The sequence below is a fragment of the Perissodus microlepis genome, chromosome 3 (genome assembly GCF_051167445.1).
Source record: "Perissodus microlepis isolate ML-2025 ecotype Zambia chromosome 3, ASM5116744v1, whole genome shotgun sequence".
Lineage (NCBI taxonomy): Eukaryota > Metazoa > Chordata > Actinopteri > Cichliformes > Cichlidae > Perissodus > Perissodus microlepis.
The window spans coordinates 25,489,088-25,512,246 of NC_140463.1; the positions used below are offsets into that span (position 1 = coordinate 25,489,088).

General features: G+C 42.1%; 1 protein-coding gene across 7 annotated transcripts in view; it reads right to left on the reverse strand.

Moving 5' to 3' along the window:
• LOC146390709 (phosphatidylinositol-binding clathrin assembly protein) overlaps positions 1-23,091 on the reverse strand; it is a 115,485-nt gene extending 92,394 nt beyond the window's left edge. For 6 of the 7 annotated variants that reach the window (XM_084923693.1, XM_084923692.1, XM_084923690.1 and 3 more), the window contains exon 1: positions 21,837-23,091. In XM_084923693.1, the coding sequence (XP_084779819.1) occupies positions 21,837-21,966 (130 nt within the window). In that variant the 5' untranslated portion in view covers positions 21,967-23,091. The remainder of the gene's footprint in view (positions 1-21,836) is intronic. The other variant, XM_084923696.1, reaches the window with a different exon arrangement.
• Positions 23,092-23,159: the final 68 nt, after the last annotated feature.

The following is a 23,159-nucleotide window of genomic DNA, read 5'->3' on the forward strand; positions in this document are numbered from 1 at the left end:
AACCTGCAGGACACCGACACTTGAGGCCTGGAGTTCAATACCCCAGGTCTTAGGTCGTTACCATTGGGTAACATCAGAGTGGTCTCTTCAATCTTTCAAAATTTTTTAAAATTGTTTGCATCAAAAACATAAAAATAAAGCTTTAATCTTTTACTTAAATCATTTAGTCTTATATTTTAGTATAGAGGCAGAGATTGACCCATACTTGACCTCTGTTTGCCTACCACTCACATCCCAGCAGGCGAGTTTAGCTCCTCAAGAGTCAGACCAGAAACATCAGTGATGCAGTAGCTCAAGGTCTGTCCCAATCCACAGGTTATTTCTCATAAAATGGCAAAGGTGTCCTTGACCTTGGTCACAGTTTGGGTGAAGGCTCATTAGGAGATCCCCTTATATAAGTGATTAAATTCTGGCATGAGCTCATCAGTCCTTAAGCAGGTTAAGCAAAACATCACAAGAACTAGGATTTTTTCACTAAGGCTTAAAATAGAGCTTTGCCCATCAAAAGGCCAAAACAGTTATCTGCCTTAAGTACATGGATATGAATCATACTAGTAAGCCCCCAAAGGCTCCTTCTGAACCTTTCAAGCAAGCTATAATATTTCTCAAATAATTCTATGAAAAAAAAAAAAAAATCCCCAAAAAGACACAAAACAGCCCAAACACAGTGAAAAGGTCCACTTGAGCAGTGGTGAGGCCTGTAAGGACACGTGTCAATCAACACAGCCACGCCCCGAACTGCAATAATAAATTATTTACTCTGCTTAGAGTTAATATAAAAAGGGGAACTTAATCATAAGGCATTTTTTGTACTGTCTGTAAACATGCTTTTCAGTGCTGTAAAAGTTGCCATTTTATTACATTAATGAAGAAAGCAGTCATCTGTTGCAGCCCTAATTAACTGACAGGAAGAGGAAGCGACTCTCAGCTCCAAACAATTTGTGTGAGGAATGAATGCCCAGCCTAATTTTGAAGCTGACATACAGAAAAAGGAAGACATCTGTGATAACCTGATGGTAGCTGCACCTCAGACACAAAGTAATAAATAAAAATAAATCGAATTTTTTATTTTAAATCTGACTAAAACACTCTTTATTCTGATAATACAGGATTATAAGAAAAAAAAAAAGACAGACTCATTTTAAGTTGTTGTCTGATACGCTGCCATCCCCAGAGGACTTTTGTAGCTTTATACTAATTAGTGCGACTAACAAACTCGCACATTTACACATGTGGGAGGAATGAGTGCTGAGTAGATGTGATCTCATCACCAACAGTGACCTTCTGTGTTCCTCCCTGATCTCACTGAGATCCATTGTTGCCAGTTGCCTGTTGACCTCTGAGGCCTTTGATTAAACCACACCCGACCGGAGACTTCCTGGTACCGAGGGACCGGCGCGAGGACCTGGAGGAGCCAGGCTCGACATCTGATAGGGGGTGGCGCGTGCTTGTGAGCGATAAACCAACAGAAAGTTATCTATATTCTGTGAGGCACTTGTGTTAGATGTTTTTTCTTTTTCCAGTGAACAGCTTCTTCTGCCTATGTGAGTGTTAAATCAAGCAGGAGGTAGAAGAAGGGCAAGGGAGGGGGAGGAGATAAAGTCTACATCTGGCCCACCTGGCTACCTTCTCTATTCGCTCTCCTCTCATCACTTCATCCACCTTTAAGTCCCCACACCATCCAGCTGCTGCACATGGGGGAGAGGCACACACACACGCGCACACAGGCACACAAACTCACATTTCATCTCCTCCTTCATATTGTCTGATCTGCACACAAACTATTACAACAGGTTCACTAATTAACCGCCGGTGCCTGCCTCTCTGGGTGTCACTTTAAGCCTCCTCTTTCACTCCCTCTGCTCTTCATCTTCTTTATTTAATCCATTGCAGCCGCTCCAGGACCAGCTGCCGCTCTATAAGGTGACACAATGGTGGCAGAAAATGGCTAAAGAATCCCAATAATCGACAAGCATCAACTTCAGCCGCTTCTGCAGTTCAAACCACAAAAAAAGTCATTATTACTATTGCTAAAAACTACCATTGCTATTGATTGTATGGTGGATCTTGTCCCAAAAGGAAAGCACACTCTCTCAGATTTTTATGTTGTGCTAATACTTTTTTGTGAGATAAAAATAAAGCAAAAGAAGGGACAGGAGGAGCAGGTTTAGCAATATTTTCACCATTTAGGATGTAAATCCGCAATTCTGTCATGAAATACCACAACTCAATCACGCAACTTAGAGATTCAGACCTCGAGGGTTCAGTTTGAAGCTCCATCAACAGCTTGACTTTAAGTTTTTCCCAACTATTAACAAGTCATAAGAGCTTTTTTAATGTTAATTTTAACCATTTATTTGTTGTAATCATCAGGTAATCATCGACTTTTCCCTAGTTGGACGCAAAGTCCTTGAGTGTGTCAGAATTGTGTCAGCGGGGGTTCAGAATTCAATCACAAGGTTCACGTAGACTTCAAATAATTCCTGCAAGTGCTTAGTGAGCAGTTGAAACACGTTCTGGTAACATCCGACTTGTTCCTACCTTTTAAAAATGCATCTCAAACTTTCAAACTTCTGTGCTGCTATAACTTGATAGCAGGATTAGCATATGTTGATAACTTTCATTTAAAACAATACGCGATTCCTTCCGTTCAACAGCTCTGGTTCTAAGAAGGTTGGTGCTCCAGTTTTAATTTAGTGTACCTGATCTGTAAAGTTTTATTTGTACAACAAGTTATACATTTAAAAAAAAAAAAAGAAAAAAAAGACTAGTTTAAAAAAAAAAATCTAAATTATATTGTTTCTGCAAAAATAACTAAATCCTGAGAGTGGTGCTGGTATATTACCATCACTAGCACAGCATGAGAACCCCGGGATGATATCTGGTATTTTGCCATTTCCTGGCCTTTTTAAAGCAAATGCGTCAAACACATTCTACATCCACCTTCTCAACCCTGTTCTGACATTTTATACGCATCTGTCGGACACGATGGGACATCAGCGCCTTGCTCTGTATGCCTGACACACTCGGTCTCTCCACATTCAAGACCCTTCAGAGACCTCAGAGGGCAGGTCAGGTTCACATAGCTGGAATTCCAGAGGAGGATCTATCTGGACAAATCCACAGAGGAGATTTTAAGCATTTGGCTCTGATTGTTATGAAGAAAAGGCGAGTAAGTTCACACATAGTTATATTAAATTACTTAGATGGGACACATGACTGCCTGTGTAACCAGAAAAAAACAATGCCGTGCTACCAGTCTTCATTCCCGGAAGTTGCTACAGCAACTGTTATTTGCTTTACTTAGTTTCTCAATGCCAAAGTATTCTGTAGGCAGAATATCACTCTAAAGTGAACGCTTATTTTTCCATAGTATAAATAGATACACCCACAGTTATAGTGGTGGATGGTCACAACAAACATGGGCATAATTTAAAATAATAAAAAGGTCACTGTATGTCCAATTAAGTCCAAAGCTACAGCTTCACACTGCTCCATATGCAGCTTTCCGTGCGTTTTCCTACTCCCGGGTCTAGTTATGCACATCCACCCAAGCTTCTTTTATCACAAATTTTAATCCACTTCTCTGCCTAGGAGTGCTTTTAAAAATGCTTTTTCGTCATTAAGGCTCGGCTTTCTGAGGAGTCCAAAAATAAAAATAATGAATTGGAGATGAGTTTAATAGTCCACTTCAACGATCCGCTGTTAGAGACACTAGTTCTAATCAGGCTGGAGATGGTCTCTCTGTGAATAGCCAAATTAAAACTCAGAAATGATAAAACAGCTTGCTTTTTTTGGGTAGAATAGTGGTGTAGAGTTTGGTACCACTGCCTCAGGGCATGAAGTTCCTGGGTTCAAATCCACTGGCCAGCCTTGTGCAGAAGCATAGGTTAGGATACAGCACCCCTGCTGAACTGAATAAATGGTAATGAAATGGATGAATCAATGGACCTTTACTTTTCTGTCCTGTCATAAGACTTAACAACATTTCGAATTCCTTTATGATGACAACCTCAAGGATCAAGGATTGTATGAGCGGTCGCCAGTAGCTTCCCAATGAAGGTAAAAAACATTTTTCCTTGCTTTTGATGATCTTGTGGGATAATGGGACATCTGGACTATGGAAAAACCTGCCCAACTCTGTCAACTACATGACAGAGCATCACCTCTTCTGCCATCAGTACAAATTCACTATTTTCTCAAGGACCAGTATATAAGCTGAACCTGAAGGCCTGAGAATTAGCCATGAGGTTCAAGAACAATCCTCCCAACCCCTCAGTTCTAGTCAATCCACAGGGAACTGAGATTACTGAGGTTTAATACCACGGCTAACTAAAAACAGGAGCACTGCCAAAGAGCCGAATGACCTTGCCGGACCTGCGCGGGTACCGAGTAAGAGAAGGACATGCACATTAGCAGAAACCATGCATATGAAAAGCCCGACACTGAAGGCACCGGGAGGAGTGCAGCCCCCAATCTGTTACAGATTAACACTCAGCAGAATCAGCACCTTGTCTGGCATGTACTTGTAATCTCCTTCTCCCCTCTCTGTCTGTCTTTGTGTTAGGGACTGTCGAGAGGTGTTGCCTCAAAAGAAGATTCCCCGTCCACCCCTCCCTCCACCTCTCTTCCCTCTCAAATCCCCCCTGATAGGAGGAGGAAAAGGAAAAAAAGAGGTGTGAAGAATTGTAAGCCTGCTAAATTTGAAAACACATCATTTTCCTTTCCAGATTTATAGTCATACTAAGACAGCACTTTTTAAAACCTCTAAGAAGGCTTTTTGTAAACGCTCTGAAGAGTGGTTCAGTGTGAAAATGACAATGTTGTCTTGTACTGTCGACGGAGGAAACAAAGCTTCTCCTTTATCACCAGAGGCTCTCTGTCGCTTTCAATTCTTTCTATGACTGATCACTTTACAGGCAATGTAGCCAATCAAGCAGCAGATGTTACACCATTGATCTGCATTTATGTTTTCGCCGTAAGAGAATAAAACAGTGATGTGACTCAGTGTACAGCAGCACAAAAATTACTGTTCATGGTAGTTATCGGCTTCTGTTTACGAGCATCACGTCCCTTTTTATTCTCGCACAGCTGCGTTAGAGATGCAGAAAATGTCAGGAGACTTCAGTTCGGTTTACACTATGTTAAAATGATATGACGTCTTAAAAATTACTTTAAAATTTGGACAGAGGAGAAATTCTGCCTGATGTTGAAACATATGATACATTTAATGTCACCAAGATTAAAGAGAACAGGAGCTAAAAACAACCTGACTCCATCAATAAATCCTCTTTAAACATGCAGTACAAGGGACTTGATGCACTTGTGGGATCGACTGCTGTCGGTATCAACTTGTGAATTCTTTTAAATGTTTAGCTTTCCTCTGTTATCATTAAGAGCAGAGTCCGTGGTGTGCTGCAGCATGTGAGAGAGCCGCCCCCGCCCCTCTCCTCTGTGTAATGTCTCATGCAAATCAGAAACAGAGGCAGCAAGACTAAAGCTTATCAGGTGCTGTATGTCTTATTGCTGTTTAAACAACTTTTTTTAGTGAGCTAAGCAACTCATGAAGACACAACGGACATGTGACGTCCTAATCCTGCACCTCTATCTACTGGTACAACAAGTATTGCGATGAGTGTGCAACTGTTTGACCGAACAAGAAAACAGTTTGGAATTTTACACCTAAGAAAAAAACAAACATTTAGACAACACATCAGACCTCAGTGCTGGATATCTCTGCTCATATGGACTGAGTACTGTGTTAGATGTGTTAGGAACGATCTGCCACATTGTTCGATGGAAATGAAAAGGATCAAACTACATACAGCTGAATTTAAAAACACTTCGAAAATCAAAGTGAAAAATTGATATTACAGGCTAGTCCATTTATCCAAAATTTTACTTGTTCTATGGCAAATCGGTGCTGGGCGGTGAGCATGGGGCCCAGTAGAGGACATCGGGCTCTCTGTCCACCCACGTGAAGTATATTTCTGATTGTTTGGTCAGAGACATTCACACCAGTCTCCTGCTGGTGCTCAACCTGTTCCTCCCTGCACATAGGAGCAGATACTGGTCCTGCTGATGGTTTAAGGACCAGTATCTGCTCTCCTAGAGTCTCCTGGAGTCTCCTCTATGCACTTGAGACTGTGCTGGTAGACACTGCAAACCCACCTGTAATGGCACATATTGATGTTCCATCCTGGAAGAGTTGGACTACCTGTGCAATCTCCTTAGAGTCCAAGTGTCGCCTCACGCTACCAGTAGTAACACTGACCCCAGCCAAACACAGAACTAGTGAACAAAGAGTCAGAAAGTTTCAAAATGTTCCTTCTGAAAAAAAAAAATTGCCTGACAGCACTTTTTACTGAATACAGAAAAATCAGGATCGGGCTGGGATTTGTGAAGATTTAACCAATTCCAGTCGTTATTTTTCCTATTCCCATACATATTTGAAGCTACATGCCAAATAGTTTCTTTCTCCAGCTTCTCAACAGTAAATATTTGCTGCCGTCTATGTGGCTGTGAAGTGAACAACCCAGCGTCTTGAACTGAAGAATTTTTCACTACCGTCTGAGATTTCTGGCCAGATTTTTAAGAGCTGTGTGTTAAATCTCACACCACGGATGTCAAACTCATTTCAGTTAATGGGCCACGTGGGAGCCGAGTTTGATCTAAAGTGTGTTGAGCCCATAAAACGATTTCAAAAAATACCCAATAAATAATCACCTCCAAATTCTTTTCCTTTGCTTTCAGTGTAAGGAAGTAAATTCTGGATGGCTAAGGGTCCCCAGCCTGAGACTTCCCAGGAATATTAAGTGCAGTTTTAACAGTGGATATCAGTTTTCCTACGATCGGCAGTGAATCAAAGAAAGACTCAGACTCACTGGCGATATCTTTGCCAGAAAGGAGGACTGACTAGGATTAAAACCCACAATTTGGACATCCACTCTCATTAAATGATCTAGTAAATGATCTTACACTGTTCGTGATGCACTCTGGTGCAGATGGATCAGTTTGAACCCCTCTGGCCTGCAGACCATACGTTTGACACATTGACATTAAAACATGATTCTAAGTTTTAATGGAGATAGTTTCTGAATACGAGAATCAAAAAGATTCACATCAATACAGGACAAGGTAAAATGGACAAGATGAGGCAGAGGTATCAAGGCAGAAGAGGGGTAGTGAATTAAGTGAAGGGTAGAAAGTAAGACAGAGTGCCACCGGAGGTCGGTCTATTAATAGACTAGCTGTGGTTCTGGAGCTTTAATTCTCCCCTTGAGGTCTTAAATAAGAGCAGTTTCCCCCTCTCCTTTGTGCCCCTGTCACACAGGCACACAGAGAAAGATAGACTGAAAAAGCAACTGAGACAAACTCCCTGCTTTTCTCCAGCTGCACTGTTTTCATGGGGGGGATTCGGGAAATCTTGTCAATTAAATAGGTTTGAAGTCTCTGTGCGTGCACGTCTCTGAGAGAACGTCTGCGCACAGCCGTCTGGGGAGGAGGGGGTGTCTGCCGGTTTGTGTCAGGAATAAAGGAGCGATGCCGACAGAGCGAACGACGGCGGGCATGTGGATAGATGTACATGCACACAGGTAGAGCAGGGAAGGAAAACTAAGCAGTTGAACCCAGCCAAAGGCTCCTGAGAGAACAAGGCTAAAAATAACCTGACATCAGAACGGGACGGGAACAGAAGCACTGAATGTTCCCAAACAACACGCACAGGCAGACAAAGCCCGTTTCAAACCATGTGCTACCATTACCTAACACACTAAACCTGTCAGCGTTCAACATGAATGCTACAGTGCTTTGGATTTGTGCAGGCAAAGGTTTCCCTTGAGCAGGACACTCGACTCCAATTCATGCATTTAATGCTCCCTAAAAAAAACACACCAAAAAAAACGCTAAACCAAACGATCGGGTCTTTTCTTTGCATTGTGAGAATTTCCAGAGGAGAGGTGACAGGTTCCACATAATGAGCAATGTGTGGGTAATACCTTTTTATTCTGCCATTTAGTTGATCTAATAGAAATACTTGTCATACTTAAGGCTGTTGCACACTGAACGAATTGCGAAAAATCAGAACTTGCTGTGCAACCTATATACACACAGCGAAGGCGTTCAGTTTTGCAGAAAATTCATCAAAAAAACACGTTGTTTAAAAAACACAAAACAAACCATGAAGTTGACATCAAGCCATGATAAGCTGGTCCTGATGTTTCTAAATAAAGAAAAGGTAGAAGCTGAGGCTCTAGGTGCATTTAATTCTCACGAGAAGGCAGCAGGGAGAATGTCATGGTTTGATCGAGGAGTTTAAGCTGTATCACGGCCACTTTAGTACATATTTCAGGGTGTCAGTACAGCAGTTTGAGCTCTTGTTGGTAGAGTTGGGACCACAACTGAGGAGGTGGAGAAATAATTTCAGAGAGCCGATTGACCCGGAGCAGATTCTAGCTGTGTGTCTGAGGTAAAACAACACTGACATTATTAAACTCCCAGACGAGTGATACTGTTCATGTGGATGTAGAGCTGGAGCTTCTCAGCTGGAGAAACATTTTGTGACTTGGTTGAATTTTTAGAGAATGTTTGGAACCACCCAACATCTTTAAGAAAAAGCACAGCTAAATATCGATGTTTTCATATGTCCAGTGTAAGGCTACGTCCACACGTACACGGGTATTTTTGAAAACGGAGATTTTCCGTTTTCATTTTAAAAAATAATCCCGTCCACACGTAAACGCAGAAATGAAGGAAAACGCTGCTAGGAACATGCCAAAGCAACAGGTGGCGATATATTCCTAACCATGTAGAAATGTTGGCCAATCAGAAGTCTAGAAGCCTCGGTGGGAAATAGTAAACAAGGATGGCGCATAGAAGCAGAACCGAGTCGTATGTGTGGAGGGACAGTAACTGTGTGTGTATATGTAAGCATTTAAACACTGCAGAGAGTACAATTAACAGTAACAGTATTGTAGAAATTCATTTCACCAAAACAATAACGTGGCGCACAGTGTGACGTCAAAAAAGTGTGGACGAAAGGTGCAAACGCATAGAAAAATCTGTGATTTCAAAAATACCCGGGTACGTGTGGACGTAGCCTAAAAGTCATTTATCTCCTCCTCTTTTAGCCAATTTGGAGTTCACAGTTTCCTGAAAAATATTTGGGCTCGGTGAGTTGGGTCCATTTTCCACCTTGTATTGGCTTAATAAATAAAGAATCCAATAAAAACAATGACGTTTTAGGGCACGCAACTATGAAAATGTCCCACAGAACAGTTTGTCACTAGTCAATATCACACAGAGTTATTTTGTCCATTGTTAATATAAATGTATTGTTTAATCCTTATGGGTACAGGACATCTACTTCTCCATGTGCTCAGGGAACTTGTTTCCTTTTTTTGCAACTGAATAGTCAAAAAGCTGAAGATGAGTTTAATCTGGTTAGTTTCACGCCAAGAAAATGAGATGAGGGAGAAAAATGCAAAAGAAAATGAACTACAGGGGGATTTTCCTGCAATAACATGACTGAGGTCGTGAAATATATCCTGCTAATTTAAAGCCAATTAAGGCTTTGATTAAATATTTGCCATATAACTTAATCTTAATTTAAATATTACTCTTTATAATATTTAAAAAAAAAAAAAAAAAAGGCTTCTCCTGTGAGCACAATCGGTAATGCAAGCTCCTGTTGACTGTGCTTCAGTATCACTACCTGATTGTGCAAGTTCACTGACTGTGCAGCATGTTTGCGACAGACTCCCTGCTCTCCCCTGCACACACTCGGCGCTTCATATCACGTGCACTCCCCTGTGCTTGGCTCGAAATGGACGTATCCAGACAGCAGTAAGCCGGTTTTCCTGGCTGCTAGTCTAAACTGAGCCTATCTCCGCTCTGCAGCCAGGGAGGGGTTTTCCCACTCTGTTTAGATAGCATTAGACTCACCTCACAATCACTTAAGAAGCAGGCCCCCCTCCCTACTTACCCAGCACCAGCTACACCCAGCAGCGGGTCTAATCAGGGCTGGAATCAATGAAAAGCAAATAGCAGGAAATAAACTGGCCTTTCTGTGTCCTTTAATGTCCCCAGTCTTTCTTTTTTCAATTCTCTGAATACTTTCTTTGATGGGGTTCAGTGGATGGAAACGAGTTGCTCCGTGTGTGTACTCTGTGTAATGAGAATACAGAAGAGTAAAGACCAGACGGGGACGGAGTGACAGGGCGACAAAGAAGGGCACGCCACGCGAGGAATTAAAATTAAACAGCAAATATACTGATCGCTAAACTCAAACTGATTTTTTTCTCCCTCCCGCATGAGGAAAAATAAAGTGTATTTAGCCGACGTATTTACAAACAGTTTCAAAGCTTCAAGCCAGACGTGCTCGCAACCTCTGCGTGCGCCGCAGTCTGTCGTTTTTTCTTCTACAGCAAGCCCACATAGCACTGGCTCTCCACAATAAGACACTTAAGACTGGCTGTTCCTTTACAACTCACTGATTAGCACTCATTGCCTTTCATATTATTTCAACACCTGCTGAGTCACCAGCAGCTCCTGTGCACCCTGGGATGCAGCAATATAGAAAAGAGGGAGTGTTGCAGGCATTTAAAGTCTCTCCTTCATGCATGGGTCCATAGCTGACCAGGCTATCAAAAAACAGTAGACTACCATTTTGGTTCTTTGAAGCCGACATGACATCAAACCCTCTCTTATGCGTATCCTCTGACGGAGGGTCCCACTCAGCCCACTGGATTCTCTACAAAGTCCAAAACTGCAGTGAAGACCTCAACTGCTACGAGTTTTTAAACAAGATCCCAGCTTTACCACACAGTTTTGAAACTCTATGAATTAAGCAACTTACTGAAATCTCAAAATATTTTCCATACTAATACTAATCTAATACTATTGTTACCTCCACCGTTGGCGTGAGTCATTCTATCTGTGAACACGTTAGCTCGAAAAGTTCTGAATGAACTTTGCACGGCCGTAGAGTTAAATCCATTAAATTTATCTTGAAGGTGAAACCTCTTTAGTTCTGCCACCTCTTTCAGGCTAAAAGTGTAAAAACAATGGTAAACAGTAACTAATTACATACATGGGCCATCTTAACAGCTTTAGCTGGTGTCTAAAAACCCTCATTAAACACACCCCTCCCTCCCTGAAATTAGTCCTAACAGAGACTCGGATAAGGCCTGAAATAATTCAGGTACTGATGATACAGAGTTCACAACCCAACTCTGTTACAGTCGGAGCAATTTACGCTCCACTTCCTGTTTGGCAAGAGGAAGGTTTGGTAAGATCCTTTGGGTTTTGAGCAGAAGGCAGCAATGCTGCGCTGTTTTGAAGACACCTTATGAATTGGCTAATGATAAAAGCCTCATGCTCTGCAGGTACCTGATGATTTGATTATTTCCCGTTTCTTGAAGCTGTATTATTTACAGCAGAGCTCCCTCAGCTCTGTTCTGTACAACTTTCCATAATTATTTTATTTAATTGTTTTGTTATTTCCAAGTTAAAAGGCCTGTTTATGCTAAAATACATCAATTTATATTAGGAAATTATATGTGTATACAGTTAGACCCATAGGTTTACAATGGTAAGATTCTCAGCCTCTGTAAACCACGGTGCATTGGCAATCAATTAAGACTTCAAGCTAACTTAAAGTCTAAAAATTAAGTTAAGGGGTTTATCAAAAGTACTGTATTATTAGTTTGTGGAATTTTAGATATTTTTATACATTAGATGCACATTTCTAGAGGGTTTTAATTTAAAATAAGTGCATTACATCTTAAAAATCACACCTGTAAACATATTCCAGCACACATGAGAGAGCACTCAAGGTGACCTGCGAGCTGCTGTCTGATGTGGAGTCATAAAGTTTGAATGAGCACCAACTCGCTGGAGGCGGAAACACAAACCACATAAACCGGAGCTTAATAACTCAGCGCCCACACGATCTTTGTTTGCCTCCTAAACAAACCTGGAGAAACAACACTGTTGCCCAGACAAAGCGAGTCAAAGCACTGGTGTGGAGGACTGCTCTAGCGCCACATCAATTTGTCTTGTAAGCGTAACTCAGTTTTAAGGTTTGGCTAAAAATGGCCCGACACAACATGATGTAAAAGGACATGTGGGCCGGCAGCTCAGCCAGCCGGCTAAAAAATAAATAAATAATAAAATAATGTGGCATGTTGTATTAAGCTACCATAAACTTGACTGCTACTGAGCAGAAAGGCCTGAAAATGGACACAATAACAGGATACGCTGACCAAGAATCTAAAAAGGCATGTAGGATGGTACAAAAGCAGGCAGGGCAGGAGGGGAAGACGGCACGAGCATACAGGCCAAATGGTCACTTTTTGGCGACCATGTACCTTCCACTCTGGCAAGCCGGGGCAACCTTTGGAACTGCTATCATAGGATAAAAGGGAGAAACTTCCAGTCAATGCTCAGGTCAGCTGCCTACAATGGCACAGACTGCACAAGCCTCCAAACATGAGTCAACACATTCATGTGGGCAGACACCCAATAAGGCGCTACGTTGTCAATCTCTGCATCCGTGTGTGGCCACAGAGCAGCTTTAGATTAGCACTGCCGCACTGTTAGAGACAGAACTAAACTCTTCTCTCCAATAAAACGACCCAAGAAAACAGGCAAAAAGACCTATAAAAAAATCTAAGTAAATAAATAAATAAAAGTCTTATGTATCCTGGAACAAAATGTTTCAGTGTAATGACGCAACTCCAGCAGCAGCGCTGACCGTCAGAGACTCAGCAAACATTTATTACTGGCACTGTTTGGAGAAACCCCACAGGTTATACCCAAAAATGACTCTTAGGCCCAGAGGAGTGTGTGTGTTGGGGGGGAGGTTTGTCCAGCAAAATTCATTGTTTAATTTAATTATTAACACAAGCTTAAAGTGGTCAGATGAAAATCTGAAGCAAAATGATTTTAATGCACCACTCAAAGGCTTTGTCTTGAAGGCCCCAGTATATCACACAGCCACTTCTATTTATGCTTGCCATTAAGGCACTGGAAGGGGCTCCAGTATTCTCCTGAATGATAGGTGTCACCACGCAGACAATACCGCCACGTCAGCGCCGATGTAGAAGGAGACAAAGTAAACAATAGAAGAAAAGACATTGCAGAGTGGGGTTTTTTTTTTCCCTCTCCATAGGGTCTCATGTTTTCAAATTATTGTTTAATCTGTGAATCTCTGAGCTTCTGTACTAAAATATCATTACAAACTATAGAAAGACAGGGTATTAGATGTTGCTGGAAAGTAATTTATCCAAAAAAAGCAATTTTAAGGTGCATCATAAGGTCTTCTTGACACCTCTTCTGGTCTAGGACAGGTCTTCGTCACGTTTGCACTGAACCTGAAGATAATCAGACATAATATTTTTATCTCCTTACTTTTATTTCCACCAACATCTGCTAATAAGACTTCTGTAGACCTCGAGGTCTCTGAATCACCCTACCATGGCTCAATCACCTTTTCATGTCAACCTTCAAAAACAACAATAGAGCAACAACATAGAAAACAGGTAGATGATCCAGAGGTGGTTCACTGTCTGGGCATGAGATAAGAGCTAGAGCAGGCAGGACTGCTATTTCATGCACACCTTCACATGAGTGACTGTGATGTCAGGGTGTGAGAGTTCTGGAGGCCCCCCACCACCAACATCCATTAAAGTAAATAAATCGCAAACACACAAAGTAGTTCCCCCACTTTATTTTTTTTATTTATTTACAGTTGCTGGATGTTCCATCACCTTAACCTGGGACAAACACCCAACCACTCAACTGCATAAACAAAGGTTGTAAAAACAGCAGAGCTATTGAGTTGACGGTCAATTTCGCCATCCAACTTCCCCTGTCAACTAAAGTCCATTTAACACATGCCAGTTGGCTGGTTTGCTGCCATGACAACAGAGCAGTAGTGAACGGGAAACTAGACTTCAGTTTAAATGTCACAACTTCTTCCTGACAGCTATAAGATTGCAAAACAATCTCAATGATGAGAAAAAGAGGTGGGGGGGAAAAAAGCAACCTCCCGAGTGTGGAAGTCTGCTTAGAGAGGCCAGATTCAACAAACAGCATCTCTCAACTTGACAACATGCAAACTGCAAGCAGGTGTGCCAGGGGAAACAGACACTTTCCCAACACGCTCCAACCCTCCCTCACTGATTTTTATGACAATAATCTCCATAAATAGAAGAGCCTTTTCAGCCCTGATGGGGAAGAGCTCGTCATTTTTGCCGCTGACTCACACGCCGGGGTTAATTGAGGTGGACAGTCCCAATCATGACACTAAATGGCTTTAAAACGGCACTTATTTTCGCCGGTGGCGCGTGAATGTCACGGCTTCGCGGCAGCCCTCATGAACCCCTTACGCGCCCGCCGCTGGCAGCTCCAAAAGGCATCTGCCAGGGTTATTCGGTTATTGGGTCTAGATGCAAATATGCCTGTGAGATCATTCACAGCTTGCTGTCAGACAGTCACAGCTGCTTGCGGTGAATTTGTGCCAAGAGGAGAGCAATAGAAAATGATGGTGGTGTGTTTGTGTGCATGTAGAAGTAAGGGGCTCTGACTGTGTCAGAAATAGAGATGCTGAAAGAAAGAAAAAAAAACTAAAACTAAAACTCAGCAGCAGCACAGTCTAACCTGTGCTTTGGTGTCCAGGTTGTCCTCTGACCACAGATAAGCGGCTCTGTAGGCAAACAATTCCCTAATTTATGGAAATGTTAGCTGCTGGACCAGTTCAGACTGGTAGCAACTGTCTCTAGATTCTGACATAACCTGCATTTTACCTCTGCCTCCTGAATGCATCATTAAGACAAACTGACATTAGATTAGCACCCTGCTGCAGAAAATGTCAGTTATTTAATAACTCTCCAAGGGCCAAGATCTTCAGACTTTGTAAATGTAGCAGGGTCATTCCATATTTAAAAAAATAAATAAATATTGGTTTCTACCAATGCTACCCCTCAGCCTCATAGTATAGTCTCCTATGACATCAATTTAAAAATCTTAGGTAACTTCTTCAGTTATTGCATTTACAAGATATTCAGGAAACATGACTTTTGACACCGACCTTGAGGTCAAGAGCATGGATATTCGAACTTATCCAAGACTTTCACTAGATTTAACTATCAAATCATTGGTGACATCTTTTTCAAGCTATCGTGTTATTTTTAGAAAATCTGACCTCTGATACCACAGATATTTGATATAGGAAGCAGTCCATTTACCACTTCCTCAAATTAGATAAGGTTGGGTTAAACCTTGGTCTTTAGCTTTTCCATCATTTTTGAGCCCTTAAAACCTCCTGAGTACAGGTGAGAGTGACGCAAAACGTTCAGGGTCAAAAATGCATTTAAGCTCTGCATCGAATTCTCCCACTCAAAGTGTCCCAGTCTGCAAACTACCCCAATTTGATATTTAGAAACAAGCACTGGTCCCCTGGATTTTTATCTGTTTACTTTAAAAAAAACAAAACAAAAAAAAACAAAAACAAAAATGAGAAGATGCTTTTTTGGGGTAACCATTCAAGGGTAATATCACCATGTTGAGTAGGCAGCTGATCAAAACCAGATTTGATTCCAGTTCCATCATCTAGGGGTGGCTGATCTTTTTGGTTGCAGTAAGCTTAAACAAAGCTGAAATGTATCTTTCATTTCTAAGATATCATGCAGATATGTCATGTATTCAAGTAGATACAAGAGATTAAAAACAGGCATCTTATTATTATTTTTTCCACAGAATGAGCCAGCAGTCTTTAGACAAGTAAACTCCGCTACAGATTCTCATTAGCTTTAAAGACCTGCATGAAACTTTAGTACCCAAACGGCTATGGCACTGGAGTGCAACCATAAACTAAAGCCCCAGTAATAAACAGAGACTGCATCAGTGAGGCCTGGCTAAGCATCACAGAGCCTGGGTTATTTGTGTAACCACCACGGATAACAAAAGCAGATTAAAACTTCCAGTTGAAATTATGACACAAATTTCATTTCAAGCTTGTTTGATTTCAGCGTGAATCCAAATGTCCAGATCATAGTTACACTCCTAAACCAATACATAATCATGCAATGTAAGACTTGTCGGGTGTTCTCCTCGCAAATTATACTGTTTAGGAGGTTTGTTTGGCGATATTTCAATTCAGCGTACCCAAGAGTCCCATTACCGACACATTTTGTTGGCAGTGTGGGGAGAATCTGTTCAGAACTAAAAATAATGTAAAGTTTCGAACAGTGTTTCTGTCTGTTTTAGACACGTTACTTCAGTCTCCTGCCACCAGGCCTTCAGCTGACAGCGAAGCACTGCTCAACACAGCCGACGTATTATCTATCGCTGCTGCTGACATTTCCCAGTACAGCGGGAACCAAAAATAGTGCGTCTATATTACTGTATTATAAAGACTTAGTAAGTTATAAACATCCATCAATCTATCCATAAATCTTCCGTCTGCCTCCAGACTTTCCAATGTATGCCCCAACCTCTGACCCTATGACAGTTGAGAGAGTCTCCAGGCACACCAGCTCAGCTCACCAGCTGTTATAATAAGGCTGTTTTACTTTGCCTTTTAAAAAAGCCATCTTCCCTTTCCTCCATACAGACAACCTCCCCAACACCATTAATGATGACCTTTGACACCTCAGCACATACCAACAACATAGACCACCAAGACGCGGTTTGACAACCATTAGAATAGTTTCCAGGTTTTTCCAAGGGTAGATGCATAGGCAGAGACCACCCTCACTAACTACTCAGGCAAACACAGTCATTCTTTTCTATAAACAGGCCTGCCTTCTTGGTCACCATACAGAGCCATACAGAGGGTCTGAAATCAAGCATTTAACACAGGTTTTTGGCTCACAGTGATTACCTTCATATAAGCTGACCTCTGTATTTAAATCTCCGGTTATGTTTGTCTGTAACAGTATAACAAGGGAAAGCATAACAGCATGAATGGGGCTCACCTACAGGCAGACAATCCAGTATTTACTGCTTTAGTGGATAGTTGAATAAGCTGGCTGACTAGTTGACTGAGTAGTGATCGAATACACTCCCTGCCAGCCTCACATTCTTGCTAACCGACTCACAAATTGACTACCTGCCAGACTGAATGACAAACAGATAGCCTGCCTTTTATTCCTGCCTGCTGGCTGCCCTTCCTTCATACCAGCAACACAATGAAGTTAACAGCCTGACAACACTGCATGTTACCTTCGTGTTAAAATCATCAGAAGGACAAATACCATGCAATGCACTGCTCACTGATTGCCCCTTCCCCCAACGGCACCGAGGTTGTTGCTCTCACAAATAAATCAATATCTACAATGATTAAGCTTGACATGGCGTATTGGCTATTAAAGTCCGGCCAGGTTCACAAAGGAACAGAGACAATGCACGTCTTTTTCCTCTAACGTCAGCAGCTGAGTCTTGTGAGCGAGGAGGAGGCGGAGTTGACGGATGTGAGGCAGCTGAGCTGAAACATCAATCAAATATGTGCATCCCACAGCCGACAAAGGCAGTTCCCAGAAACAGATCTTCAGCACATTTAGTCTCAGCAATGTCTAAGACGGCGCTGCACATATGCCCACGTGTGACTCAGTTTTATTTTCATTCCATCTATTCATTTTTTTGCTCTTTTATGATGGCACACTTGCATCACAGCCACCTTCGACATGACTCAGGTTTAATTTGAGGGATGCCACTGACAATGAAACATGGTCATTCACTCTTTATGACCAAGATAGGACATAAGGTGACAATCAGGAATCAATTACTAATCTAAAAGGCGATGGGAGTACAATGTGCTCTGCGCTGCTGCACCTGAAAGTGTCTATGAGGGGATTTCCCAACAAATAAAGGCCATCAAAGCTGCCATATGAAGAAATGTCATGTTTCTCCCATGATCTGTGAGGCATTTGAGTGATTTATGCTCTCCTTGAAAACAAGATAACCACAATGCATCCTTCTGGGACCTCGGGACTTCTATCACTTGCTGTGTTATCTCTGTCTACGACTTTTCTTGAAGTCCGTACTAAAGGAACTGACTACAAGAGCTGCGTATCGGCGCCAGACCCCAAAACACCAGATGCCTTTGATTGAAGTAATGTATTGGCTGATTAGAGCTTCACAAATAAGAACAGGTGCTGGCATGATTAGTCAGCTGACAAAAATGTTAACACTAACCATTCAGGCGGTTACTGTTTAAATTTTGACAAGCAGAAAAGCCAAATGGCATCTCAATTTAACCCTATGATGTCCAAGCCCTGAATTGGATTCCTGTGAGCAATCTTTGTCTAACGTACGACATTCCCTACATTACGTCCCTCTAGTTTTTCCACTTCCTTGTACATTCCCCCACTTTCCTCCAAACTGTTTCAGCAATCTCCCTCCAAGAATTTGGCGACATTTGCGCATCATACTGATGCTATGATTATTACCTTTGTATTGATTGTTATTCTCTCACTGATACATTTAAAAACTACAAAAAAAGCAGAAATGCACATGAGGAATCGACTGTGCTGAACAGCCCACTCACAATAGTGGTGAGCTACATAGAGCAGACCTGTAGTTACATTTCTAGGGAGGTGCACATCAGATTATCATAATTATAAATGTCTGAGGTGAGAAACTGCAAAACAAATGGAAATGTACTGAGGATTGTGCACTCACACCAAGCTACGTCAGGGTGTAATGGGTTCATTGATCCACCTTTGCACCTACAGAGAAAATGTGTTTTTCTACTGCTTTTTCTCTACAATCTGACAGATAAAGTTGTATTTACATAACACCAAATCACAAGACACTCAAATAAAACAGAGTAAACCCCAACATTTTGGTGACCACAGGAAGGTAAAACTCCCTTTTAATAGGAAGAACCTTACACCAGAAGCGGGCTTAAGGACGGGTTGGGGCTTTTATCATTTTGGGTGGCTACGTTTCTCTCTGAGTATATTAGGTGTATATAGTTGTTTTTGGTTAGAACAGCAAAGAGGCTTAAGCCAATTACTCTCCTGTTTAAAGTTGGTTGCCCCTCCAGTTTAAATGGTCTGCTGCCGACTCTGAACCTAAGCCCAACCACCTTGGGTTTTGTATCCAAACCTAGCTTACGAAACTCAATTACATGTGACCCAACAGTTTAACCTGACCTTCAACACATTGGGTGTGGTGTCCAACCCTAACCAACAATGGCATTTAAAGCCAACCCAACAGCTTGACCTAACCCTAACTTCTTGTTTTAAGTGTCTATCTATAACCAATGTTGGATGTAGTGCCTAACTCAAACACCACCTCATTTCAAACTGACCTTGCCCCGACCCTGACAGATCTATGGTTTTAAGCTCTTAAATGCTGTTTAGGGAGCTCAAGAAGGCTGAAATATTCTAACATGATTAAACAAATAAACAAACTATCAAAGCTTTTCATTAAAAAGGCATTTGGTGGTTCTCCAGAACAGACGGGAAGTGATTATAGTTAAGATAGCTAAGGAATTCTTGCTATCATAAGGAAACAGTTAACTTTTTTTTTTTTTTTTTTTTTAATTCCCATTTGATAGATTTCACCCATTTTCAAGCAATAAAACTCAAACATCCAGGTCTAAGGTCCTGAAATGTGACAATTCTATGGTTTGTTTGGCATTTTGGGTTCGGGACACACCAACTGTGAAAATCTTGGCCAACATCAACATGGACCTTATTTTTATTTGTTTTCTTATTTGTTACCCTCTCTGGAAACAAAAGCTATTCTTCACGAAAGTACATGGTGTGTTTGAAATTCTTCCAGCAATTTTCCACACAGAACATTTAACTAGTAGAGAAACAGACCCCGATATCAGTCTACGATTGAATGGGGTCAAGCTGGTATTCATATACTCTGCCAAGCAAAATGTGTTTGATGCCTTAGCTGAACCTATTTCAGGAGGGAAGTGAGATGGGTCGTCTTGTTAGTAGAGTAGTATTCCCAGAGTATTTTAGTTTATTTATTTGGATTTATTTAATAAAATATTTATATTTGGTGTCTCTCTATCAATTCAATATTGAGACACTGTGCTGAATCGATTTTCCACCCATGTCTAGAGTTATGCCCACAATTTATGCGACAAAGAAAGCTATCAGCCACTGACATCAGTAAACTGTGATTGATGATGAGCTGATATCATTTAACAGTTATCTGATGTATGAGTGTATCCCCATTTTTGATAGTAAAACTTAGCATCTCTGAGTTTTAAGAACTCATTTTACACAGAACTGTAGACGAGAGCCTACTTGTCCAATCTTTCAGGACTGATCTATTATTTTTGGCGACAGGAAGACGAGAGAAGCTGTGAATTTTTTTTTTTTCTTCACAGCTTTGTACTCGCCTAACCTAACAGAGAGTGCCAGGTCTAATCTATTTAAGGTTCCAGTCAGAGTCGACTTCAAACTAAGCAGCATATTGTCTCAGAAGGCACCGGCGTGGGTGAATTTTATAAAAAAGGATGGCCAAAAAGTCGAGATTAAACTTTTCAACACCTTCCAGAGTGACACATCATCTAAAACAGTGAGCTGGCTTGATGTTCAGATGTTCTCCCAACTGTAGTTTGAATGCCTGAGAGACTGACTGAACAAATCAAGAATGACACATTTCAAAAAACAGCAGGGACATCTAGAGACTGCTTCACCTGCTGGCTGTGATGCCTCCTCTCTATTCCTGAGGACATGAACCCAATTAAAGTTACACCTCAGTCGCTTCTTTGCTGCAGTCACCAGGAAACATATGCACACAGTTCTGTGCTTTGCAAATCACATGAATAGACGCAGCTTTGCGTGACTGACCATTCAAAATAAATGCTGAAATAAGCTGTTCTACCTCCTCTCCCTTTAAACGCCAACTTTCCTCTGATTGGCTGCTTCTCACAAACAGAAGATTTGATACACAGTCAGTAAAAAAGACCAATGTAGCCACTTTGAAGTCACCCAGTGGTGTTCAACTTGCAAGTTTCAAGCCTCAATGTTGGCGTTTTGGTTCTTGCAATCATAAATATGAAGGCACCAACAGCACAAATGGGTTCAAACAAACCACTTCAGTGATTTTATTTAGTGGCAGTGAGGCTGAGCATACACCTTTGAGGGGTACGACTTAAGGGGTCCACTATGCTCGCCCTTGCGACCAGCGGCGTATGGCATAAGTGGCATCACATCCGCTCGCCCAAGCTGCGTTTTGGCATCGTTTTAGCCAGTTGTGCACCTCTCCATTTTTGTAACCTTGAAAGTTTTGCTGTATAGAAGAGCTATATGGCAAGCATAAGTGCACGTGGTTGTCTATTAATCTCACTGTCACTGTGTGATGTAACTAGTGGCCTTTAAGAGCGTGAAAACTCTCCATGGTCCCTGGCAAATATGTAAACCACAACACTATTTATTTTTACTGTAAAGTTGGATATTTTAACATGGGGGTCTATGAAGGCATTTGGTGGTTCTCAAGTGCCCATTGAAGCAAATGCAGCTTGTAGGGCTTCCGATTTCATTGGTGGAGGGTGGGGCAGGAGGTGCTCATTCCAGAGAAGCCCATATTAGGGATAGTATCTCTCAGTGATGTCATAGAGAGCCAAGAGTAGAAAAAAAAATGAGGGTTTCAACCACTGCCAAGCCTGGGATTTTGACTTGAAACTTTCTGGATCTTTAATAGGAGCACCAGCCATTACAGCCATACACATATGTGACAGAAACCCATTTGCTGTCTAATCTAGCTGATTGGACTGGACTGTCCAACCACAGCCAGGTTACAGTGAAGAAGAGGACAGATAAAAGGGGAGGGGAATGATGTGTGGAGGGGGGTCTACTCACAGTCAAGGTGCTTCTTCTTCGGTCCGCTCACTTCATGCGTGGTGGCTTTGCACACAGCCTTGCTGATAGCCGACCCGGTCATGCTGTGCTGAGCTGCTGTGATCCGATCCGTGATAGATTGGCCCGACATCGCACCGACTTTTTTCTTTTCCCCCCTTCAATCAGCGAAAATAGTACAATAACGATCCGATCAATGGATCAACTCAACGTGACTTCACTGTCAAGTGGAGGTAACAGAGAGCAGGGATCGCACACACACACTCAGACACACACTGTCTTCCACACAACCTGTGCAGCAATGTCAGCTCACGACAGGTACAATAACAATCTGTTTAACTACAATCTGAATTTAAAAATGAAACAAAAAAATGTTTGGCAACTGTTTGTTCCGTCTATCTATTTATGCAGTAAACACAACACGAGCCAGTCTGTGTTAGCTAATGTTTCCGTTGCAGTACTCGAACCAAGAGAGAGTCCCACTGTGGAATCCGCAAACACTTGAAATTACTTTCTGGCCACAAATAAACATAGCTAACTGGCTGCTTTGTAACCCGGAGTCACCAAAAAGTCGAGTCCAACTCGGGCTGGGAAGAGGGGGAAAGTAATCCTGGTGAAATCACAGCTTGGAAAACAGTTTAAAAAAAATAGAGTTCCTCTTCCACGTCAACTTGTTAGCTTGGACCGCAGCTCAGCTATCACTGGTCGCTTGGCGAAGTGTGCGTTAAATCGTCCCTTGGGCGTAAAAAGTCTCTCGGACAGGAGCAGCGCATTGTTTGAAGTTTACAGGAGGACGGTGTGACACTGACAGCCGGGACAGTTGCAGTTTCCCACGGTGAGAGGAGACGCGAGGAGCGGCGGTGGGGGTTAGCCGAGATGCTAGCAGGGTTAGCTAAAGCCAACCAGCCAGCCAGCCAGGCGGGCGGGTAGAGAGAGAGCGAGAGAGCGGGTTCCTGTGGTCTGTGACCGGGGAGCCGAGCCGGCGGAGCCGCTGAGTTTAAAAAAAAAGAAACAAAAAAACCTCCCTGACAGCTCCCTTAGCTCGCCTGTTTCCCTTCACGGTCCTCGGGCTCAGTTTGGTGCTTCCCTCCGTCTGCCGTCACCACGTTACTGGCTCCCGTTGTTCTTTTTTATTTTTTTATTTTTCTTACCGACAGTTCGGTCTGGTGCCGCCGTATGGAAAGTCTCGCCAGTGGTTTCTCTTTGCGCACTCACTGACTGACTGAATGCTCGCTCCTGTGCTGGACAAAATGGCAGCGTAAAAAATCAGCTGATCTCACAACTGCGCTGCGTTCACGCATCCCCTCCTTTGGCTGGGAATCTGCA